Source organism: Amblyraja radiata, chromosome 8 (genome assembly GCF_010909765.2).
Source record: "Amblyraja radiata isolate CabotCenter1 chromosome 8, sAmbRad1.1.pri, whole genome shotgun sequence".
In the NCBI taxonomy this organism is placed as follows: domain Eukaryota; kingdom Metazoa; phylum Chordata; class Chondrichthyes; order Rajiformes; family Rajidae; genus Amblyraja; species Amblyraja radiata.
Genome location: NC_045963.1, coordinates 51,571,756 through 51,581,291, shown reverse-complemented (window position 1 = coordinate 51,581,291; position 9,536 = coordinate 51,571,756). Strand labels below are relative to the sequence as shown.

Sequence of the window (9,536 nt, the reverse complement as noted above, 5' to 3'; positions counted from 1 at the left end):
CTAGAATGTACCAAAATGCTATATAGCTAGTGAGGCACCCCTACCTGTAGAGTTTAGAGTTTAGAAATACAGCGTGGAAACAGGCCCACCGAGTCCACACTGACCTGCGACCCCCGTACACTAGCACTATCCTACACACTTGGGGCAATCTACAATTTTTACCGAAGCCAAATTAACCTACAAACCTGTATATCTTTGGAATGTGGGAGGAAACTGGTGCACCCAGGGAAATCCCACGCGGTCACGGGTAGAATGTGCTAGCTCCGTAAAGACAGCACAAGTGGTCAAGATCGAACCCGGGTCTCTAGCACGTAAAGCAGCATCTCTACCGCCGCGCCAAAGTGCTGCCTGTACAATTTAGCCAATTTGCGATCAAGAAACTGCCACAATCATCACCGTGATAGATTCGGGGATAAAATGCTGGCTAGGTCACCAAATTGGCCCCTTTTTTTTACATCCACCTGAGTGAACAGGCATGGCCTTGTTTCAACGCCTTCAAAAGACAGTCCCTGCAACAGTGCAACATGCTGTATCAACTGCATCGTAGCATCAGCTGGGATTGGGTGCTCATCACAGTATTGAGACGTGAACCTGTAACCTTCTGACTCAGAGGCAAAGGTTCACGCATCGAGCCATGACTGACACCTCACAATGTCACCATTGTGATAAAACACCGACTATGAGTCAAAACAGCAACCGAAAATCCCCCTGGGCCGTCAAACCTCAGATTTCACCAGCAATTTAATGTGTAAAGAACATCGTTCTAAAAATGCTTCTATTGTACTCTAAAGGTTACCTTATTTATGTATAATTAATTTGACTCACTTCTATGTGCTATTAGATTTAAATTAAATTGGACTCCTTTACAAAGCTTCTTTGTCAATTGTATTATCTATAGGTTGCATTGTTACCACAGAATATGTTCTTAGCAAGGAGTCAGGGTAATGCGACATATAGTATTGTTTATGATATATTCTGAAAGCATATGCTTTAATATTACAGAAATGTCCTCAATTAGTGGAAATTTAATATAAAAGCTATGCTGCTATAACACTAAGCAGGTCAGGCGGCATTGATAGAGTGAGAAACAGATTTCAGCTCAGTGACCTTTCATCAGAACTAAGTAAAGGTCATTCACCTGAAGGTGACAAATTATTACTCATGATTGCCATTATGCTGCAAATACATTATTATGTCGAGGAATATTACATTCCCACAAACACCAATGCGATAATAATCCGGTCATTTGTTTTAGTGTTTCTGTATCTATGGTATTTCACCAAGCTCACCACCAAACTCCACCAGCTAGGCCTCAGCTCGCCGATATGCGATTGGATCCTGAACTTTCTGACGGAGCGACCGCAGGCAGTGAGACTGGACCCGCACCTGTCCTCCACTATCACCCTGAGCACCGGCACACCACAGGGCTGTGTACTATGCCCCATGCTCTACTCCCTCTTCACTCACGACTGTGTTCCTGCATTCGACACCAACACCATCGTGAAGTTTGCAGACGACACAACAGTGATTGGGCTGATCACCAACGGTGAAGAAACAAATTACAGAGCGGAAGTGCAGAACCTGGCGGACTGGTGCGCATGTAACAACTTGTCACTAAACACCTCCAAGACCAAGGAGCTGATTATTGACTTCAGGAGGTCCCATAATGGAGAATACGCCCCAATCTCCATCTACGGGGAAAGTGTGGAGAGAGTGTCCAGCTTTAAGTTTCTGGGCACTCACATTTCAGAGGACCTCACATGGTCCACCAACACCGCTGCGCTGGTCAAGAAGGCACAGCAACGACTGTTCTTCCTGAGGACATTAAAAAAGACTGGTCTACCCCAACAGCTGCTGACAACCTTCTACCGCTGCACCACAGAGAGCATATTAACGTATGGCATTTCTGTGTGGTATCTCAGCTGCACGGAGGCGGAGAGGAGAGCTCTTCAGCGCGTCGTACACAGAGCACAGAGGATTATTGGGCCAGAGCTACCAGCCTTGGAGGGCATCTACCACACATGATGCCGTCAGCTTCCATAAAGACTCCTCACACCCTTGTAATGGACTGTTCAAACTACTTCCCTCCGGCAGATGTTACAAGGCCTTCTACGCCCGAACCTCCAGACTCAGGAACAGCTTCATTCCCAGAGCTATAGCGGCTCTGAACCGGCCCTGCTGAGTGCCCCCCACCCCGCCTGGACTGTCTCCCTCAGATGGTCACGTCGCACAGTTTATTTATTTATTTATGTTTTGACATCGGTTGGAAGCTGCATACTAAATCTCATTGCACTGATGTGCAATGACAATAAAAGATATTATTATTATTATTTTTATTATTATTATTATTATTATTATTATTATATTGTATATGCATGTGTTTGAAGTCATTGTTAACTCATTCATTGAAGCATTTTAGAGGATGTGTTGTACACTAAATATCCACAAAATAAAGGGGTCTATCAACCCTTGTCGCCTTGCATTGCCTTCAGACAATAAAGGTCAATAGAAGTCCTGGAAAAGTTAATCTACGTTCTCATTTCTGGGGAGCCATTTCTCAACAAATGTATGAAGACTGAAGAAGGGTCTCGACCCGAAACAACACCTATTCCTTCGCTCCATAGATGCTGCCTCACCCGCTGAGTTTTTCCAGCATTTTTGTTTACCTTCGATTTTTCCAGCATTTGCAGTTCTTTCTTAAACAAATGTATGACAATCACCGTTATCTTCAGTACACTTTTGCAATTGACTGAGGAACGAAGTGTTTATGGACCTCAATTCCAAAAAAAAGCTCATGATTTATCTGGCGGCAGTGACCTCTGCCATCTTGTAGGCTTCAGAGACTTGGACAGTCAATGGCAACATCTCAAAGCACTAGAGAGACAGCACTGATGGGCCTCCATAAAATTCTCCAAATTTAAAAGTCAGGAAGTCATTTTGTCACCGGATAAAACTTTAGTTAGGTCACATTTGCTAAATTGGAATCTGCTGCCAGGAGTGGTGGTGGAAGCAGTTACAACAGGGGAGTTCCAGAGGCAGGGAATGGAGGCATATAGACCACGTGTAGACTGAAGGATAACTTACATTGGCATTAGTGCCTGGAAATATTTTTCTTTCCATAGATGCTGTAGACTGGATTTAGCACTGTTTGTGTTTTCTGTATTTTTTCTTTATTGTATTTTTTAAACGACACCAACATTGTGGCGACTGTGCATTTGTGGTTGTACTAAAGAATTTCACTGTGCTGAGCATATTTGACAATAACAAACCACAGAACCATTGCCTGATCTGCTGGGTATTTCCAGCATTTTCTGCTATTATTTAAACAACTATTTCTCTCTTTCTTTGCTTTGGTCTAGCATTAAAGGCACTTGAGACATGCCTTATGCACACACACCTACGTATCTGGGTATTTGCACGTACATACATACAAGTAGTTCAGCACAAACGTTTGCACACATATCCAGAGGGTCACACTTGCAAGTGCGTGTGAACGTGTGGATGTGCGGTGCCTGTGTACATACTCGCACACTGGCCGGCGTTCACATGTGCTGCAGTCTGCTGCTGAGTTCAGCCTCGCAGTCTGCCAGGAGCTGCCGCAGGTTGTCAGTCAGGGGATGTTCTCTTCCATGGGTCACCTTCAGAATGTCAAAAGCCTGGTAGGAACAAATGGAACAAATCAGCCTGACATTCAGATGCTGAGAATACAGTCCATTTCCAGCTCCCCTCCATCTCATACACCGTGACGCCTTCCTCGAACAAGGTGAACGGGTCATACAAATCCCACCTTGCCATAGCAATAAGTGACTCAACAGCTATTTTGTCTATCTGCTCCCGGATCAGTCTATCAGGACTGAGCTCTGCAGAACCGTGTAATATTATGCAAATTTATACCTTAGCATGCACAGCAGTAAGAATAACAGCTAATAATGTGCCTGCTGCATTTCTAAACACCATATTATTTTTTTTCTGCTCACGATAAGGGCAAATGGATTTGAACTATTAGAATATAGCACCGCACAAATATCAGAACAATTGAAATAAATCCTAATTTGTTGCTATGTTAATGACTTTCAGTTTAGCAGAGTCTCATCCAGAGCAATTAACACCAGAATTCAATCTTCCCATTGACAGGATAAGGGAGAGTGACTGAGGCAGGAGCAGCACTGCATTTCCCTCAAAGGCTCAGGTTACATGCTGTGTGCTCAGATTTGATAATGAAGGTCAGACAGCTAGCTAGTGGTGACTCGATTAAGGACAAGTTTCAAGGGATTCGAGAATTTGTAAGCAGCATTTTAAAGGATGCATTTCACCTTCTGATCCATTTTGCCGTCAGGTACTCTGACTCACTCATTTTCACTCTGCTTTCATGGTAAGGGATCCAAAGATCATTGAAGACAGACCCAAAATGCTGGATTCAGACTGAAGAAGGGTATCGACCCAAAATGTCACCCATTTCTTCTCTCCAGAGATGCTGCCTGTCCCGCTGAGTTATTCCAGCATTTGGTGCCTATCTTCGGTTTAAATCAGCATCTGCAGTTCCTTCCTACACATCCCGAGATCATCAGGGGTGCAGGAAGCAGATGCAATGGTGGCATTTTAAGAGGGTATTAGATGGGCACATAAATAATAATATAAATATAAACAGAGGAATATGAATCCTATGCAGGCACAAGGGATTAGTTTAACTTGGTATCCTGTTTGGCACAGATATCGCTGACAGAATGATCTGTTCCAGAGCTGTACTCTTCTATGTTCCATGTTTTATGCTAAAACCAAAACTGTCTAGCCTCTTTTAATAGGATAATTCTTTCATCTCTCAAAAGAGTGTGAGATTACTTGATTAAGACTTTAGATCCTGAGGTTCCTTGAGAGGGTGGCTGTGAAGAGGATGTTTACTTTTCTAGGATAATCTAGCACAAGGGATCATTGTGTTGCAGAATGACCATTTAATACAGTGATGAGGCAATATTTATCTCTTTAAATGGTTTGAGTCTTTAGAAGTATCTCTATCAAGGGATGATGGAAGCAGAGTCCTTGCCATTCACCGTTCCAAAGAAAATGGCTTCATAGCAAAAGGATTTGAGTATAGGAGCAGGGAGGTTCTACTGCAGTTGTACAGGGTCTTGGTGAGACCACACCTGGAGTATTGCATACAGTTTTGGTCTCCAAATCTGAGGAAGGACATTATTGCCATAGAGGGAGTGCAGAGAAGGTTCACCAGACTGATTCCTGGGATGTCAGGACTGTCTTATGAAGAAAGACTGGATAGACTTGGTTTATACTCTCTAGAATTTAGGAGATTGAGAGGGGATCTTATAGAAACTTACAAAATTCTTAAGGGGTTGGACAGGCTAGATGCAGGAAGATTGCTCCCGATGTTGGGGAAGTCCAGGACAAGGGGTCACAGCTTAAGGATAAGGGGGAAATCCTTTAAAACCGAGATGAGAAGAACCTTTTTCACACAGAGAGTGGTGAATCTCTGGAACTCTCTGCCACAGAGGGTAGTCGAGGCCAGTTCATTGGCTATATTTAAGAGGGAGTTAGATGTGGCCCTTGTAGCTAAGGGGATCAGAGGGTATGGAGAGAAGGCAGGTACGGGATACTGAGTTGGATGATCAGCCATGATCATATTGAAGGGCGGTGCAGGCTCGAAGGGCCGAATGGCCTACTCCTGCACCTAAATTCTATGTTTCTATGTTTCTAAAAGAAGCTTTGCCTTCTGAATCTATCCTGGTAACTAAACTTGCCCTTTGAGAGTTTTCTCCTAAATCTAATCTGCACTGATCCTATTGACTTCCCAATTCCGCTCAGTGCTGCAGTAGTACAGCAATCCAGTGGTTCAAACAACTTGACCACTGTCTTTGTGGAGATCTAAGAATATTGTACATTTCAATGAAGACATCCCTCATTCTTCTTAGCTCACCTGATCTGATAGACCTGCCATCTCAGGAACCAGACTGGTGAATCTTTGCTGCACTCTTCCTGCAGCGTGTATTCTATTTTAGGTAACCATGCTAACATTCTAAATGCTGTTCCAATTGTGGTCTCAGGAAGGCCCTGTATAACTGTAGAAAGGCATCTTCACTCTTGTACTGAGATTCGCTTGCACGTAAAGCCTGCATACCATTTACCCCCCTCATGGTCTGCCGCACCTGCATGTCAGCTTTCAGTGACTTGTGTACAAGAACACCAAAGCACATTTGTACATCAACATTTCCCAGGCTCTCAGCATGCCTGCTTTCACTAGCAAAATAGACAGCACATCACTTTGCATCTCAGAGGTTTTCTGAAATAAATCTTTATAAATGCACTCAGAACTGCTGTAGATTTTGGGAGCAACAACAGCAGCAGGAGCTTAGCAAGAGATACTTGGTATCCTGTTCGGCACAGATATCGCTGACAGAATGATCTGTTCCAGAGCTGTGCTCTTCTATGTTCCATGTTTTATGCTAAAACCAAAACTGTCTAGCCTCTTTTAATAGGATAATTCTTTCATCTCTCAAAAGGCTCTAGCCCAAGTGGGAGGAGAGAAGTGAGTCAGTGCTGGGAAACCAGTTGAAAACTGAGGAATTTGGTTTGTAAATTGGTAAATCAGGCAATTTATCAGTCAATTTAAGCAAGACTGCTCTTAGCGAGCGGCAGTGAGTGAGCGGCCTTGTGAGAAAAGTGTGAGTCTTTGGCTCGAGAGTCTTCGGCGAGGAGACGAAAGAAGGAGATGTCAGGCAAGCTGATTTAGTGCGATGCTTGCAGTATGTGGGAGGTCAAGGACACCGCTAGTGCCTCTGGCTGCTACAAATGCGAGAAGTGCATCCAGGTAGAGCTCCTGAAGGGCCGTGTTGGGGAACTGGAGAAGCAAGTGGATGACCTCCGGTTCGTCCGAGAAACGGAGTCGTTCCTCCACAAGTCCTACAGTACGATTGTTACACCTAAGGTACTGGAAGAGAGAAGGTGGGAGACAGTGAGAACGGGAGGGAAGCATGGAATGCCAACGTCCCCGGGTGTTGTACCTCTTGTGAACAGGTTCACCCACTTAGAAGCTGTCGGGACAGAAGAGGTGTTTACACTGGGCGGCGGACTGGCTTGTGATGCGAATAGGGCTGTTGAGCCAAAACCAAAAAGGTCTAAGGCAGGCAACGCCATTGTAGTGGGAGACTCCATTGTGAGAGGTACGGACAGGGGTTTCTGCGGCAACAGACGGGATGCGAGGATGGTGTGCTGCCTTCCTGGTGCCAGGATCCAGGATGTCACGGACAGAGTGCAGAAAATCCTCAAGGGCGAAGGTGAACATCCGGAAGTGATAGTGCATGTCAGCACAAATGATGTCGGAAAGAAGGGGATGAATATTCTGCAGCGTGACTTTAGAGAGCTCGGAAAAATGCTGAAAAGCAGGACCTCCAGGGTTGTTATCTCCGGTTTGCTTCCAGTTCCTCGTGCTGGCGAGAGCAGGAACAGGGAGATACAGGACCTGAACGTGTGGCTGAGGAACTGGTGCACGGGGCAGGGATTTAGATTCTTAGATCACTGGGATCTGTTTTGGGGTAAGGGGGAACTGTACAAAAGGGACGGATTGCATCTTAACAGGTGTGGGACCAGCATTCTGGCAGGCAGGTTTGCCACTGCTACACGGGTGGTTTTAAACTGAATAAGGGGGGTGCGGTGTCGAATGGGATAGTGGAGGATGGAGTTAAAGGGAAAGGGTTTCTTAAATGTGTGAGCGTAGAGACAGAGGGGTGTAAAATGAGGGTAGAAGCAATAGGTAGCAAGGTGAAAAGTAAAAGTGGCAGGCAGACAAAACCGGGGCAAAAATCAGAAAGGGCCACTTTTCAACATAATTGTATAAGGGGTAAGAGTGTTGTAAAAACAAGCCTGAAGGCTTTGTGTCTCAATGCAAGGAGCATTCGTAATAAGGTGGATGAGTTGAATGTGCAGATAGCTATTAATTACTATGATATAGTTGGGATCACGGAGACATGGCTCCAGGGTGACCAAGGCTGGGAGCTGAACATCCAGGGATATTCAATATTCAGGAGGGATAGAGAGAAAGGAAAAGGAGGTGGGGTAGCGTTGCTGATTAGAGAGGAGATTAACGCAATGGAAAGGAAGGACATTAGTTTGGAGGATGTGGAATCGGTATGGGTAGAGCTGCGAAACACTAAGGGGCAGAAAACGCTGGTGGGTGTTGTGTACAGGCCACCTAACAGTAGTAGTGAAGTTGGAGATGGTATCAAACAGGAAATTAGAAATGCGTGCGACAAAGGCAAAACTGTTATAATGGGTGACTTCAATCTACATATAGATTGGGTGAATCAAATTGGCAGGGGTGCTGAGGAAAAGGATTTCTTGGAATGTATGCGGGATAGTTATCTAAATCAACATGTAGAGGAACCAACGAGAGAGCAGGCTATTTTAGACTGGGTATTGAGTAATGAGGAAGGGTTAGTTAGCAGTCTTGTTGTACGTGCCCCCTTGGGCAAGAGTGACCATAATATGGTTGAGTTCTTCATTAGGATGGAGAGTGACATTGTTAATTCAGAAACAATGGTTCTGAACTTAAAGAAAGGTAACTTTGAGGGTATGAGATGTGAATTGGCCAAGATTGACTGGCAATTAATTCTAAAAGGGTTGACGGTGGATATGCAATGGAAGACATTTAAAGACTGCATGGATGAACTACAAAAATTGTTCATCCCAGTTTGGCAAAAGAATAAATCAGGGAAGGTAGTGCATCCGTGGATAACGAGGGAAATCAGGGATAGTATCAAAGCGAAGGATGATGCGTACAAATTAGCCAGAAAAAGCAGCATACCGGAGGACTGGGAGAAATTCAGAGACCAGCTGAGGAGGACAAAGGGCTTAATTAGGAAAGGAAAAATAGATTATGAAAGAAAACTGGCAGGGAACATAAAAACTGACTGCAAAAGTTTTTGTAGATATGTGAAAAGAAAGAGATTAGTTAAATCAAATGTAGGTCCCTTGCAGTCAGAAACAGGTGAGTTGATCATGGGGAACAAGGATATGGCAGACCAATTGAATAACTACTTTGGTTCCGTCTTCACTAAGGAAGACATAAATAATCTGCCGGAAATAGCAGGGGACCGCGGGTCAAAGGAGTTGGAGGAATTGAGTGAAATCCAGGTTAGCCGGGAAGTGGTGTTGGGTAAATTGAATGGATTAAAGGCCGATAAATCCCCAGGGCCAGATAGGCTGCATCCCAGAGTACTTAAGGAAGTAGCTCCAGAAATAGTGGATGCATTAGTAATAATCTTTCAAAACTCTTTAGATTCTGGAGTAGTTCCTGAGGATTGGCGGGTAGCAAACGTAACCCCACTTTTTAAGAAGGGAGGGAGAGAGGAAACGGGGAATTACAGACCAGTTAGTCTAACATCGGTAGTGGGGAAACTGCTAGAGTCAGTTATTAAAGATGGGATAGCAGCACATTTGGAAAGTGGTGAAATCATTGGACAAAGTCAGCATGGATTTACAAAAGGTAAATCATATCTGACGAATCTTATAGAATTTTTCGAGGATGTAAC

General features: G+C 44.3%; 1 protein-coding gene across 1 annotated transcript in view; it reads right to left on the bottom strand.

Moving 5' to 3' along the window:
• Positions 1–2,339: 2,339 nt before the first annotated feature.
• The window catches only part of smyd3 (SET and MYND domain containing 3), a 775,824-nt gene continuing 768,627 nt past the window's right edge, over positions 2,340–9,536 (bottom strand). Inside the window, exon 12 of the mRNA XM_033025885.1 lies at positions 2,340–3,656. Within this exon, the coding sequence (XP_032881776.1) occupies positions 3,543–3,656 (114 nt within the window). The 3' untranslated portion in view covers positions 2,340–3,542. The remainder of the gene's footprint in view (positions 3,657–9,536) is intronic.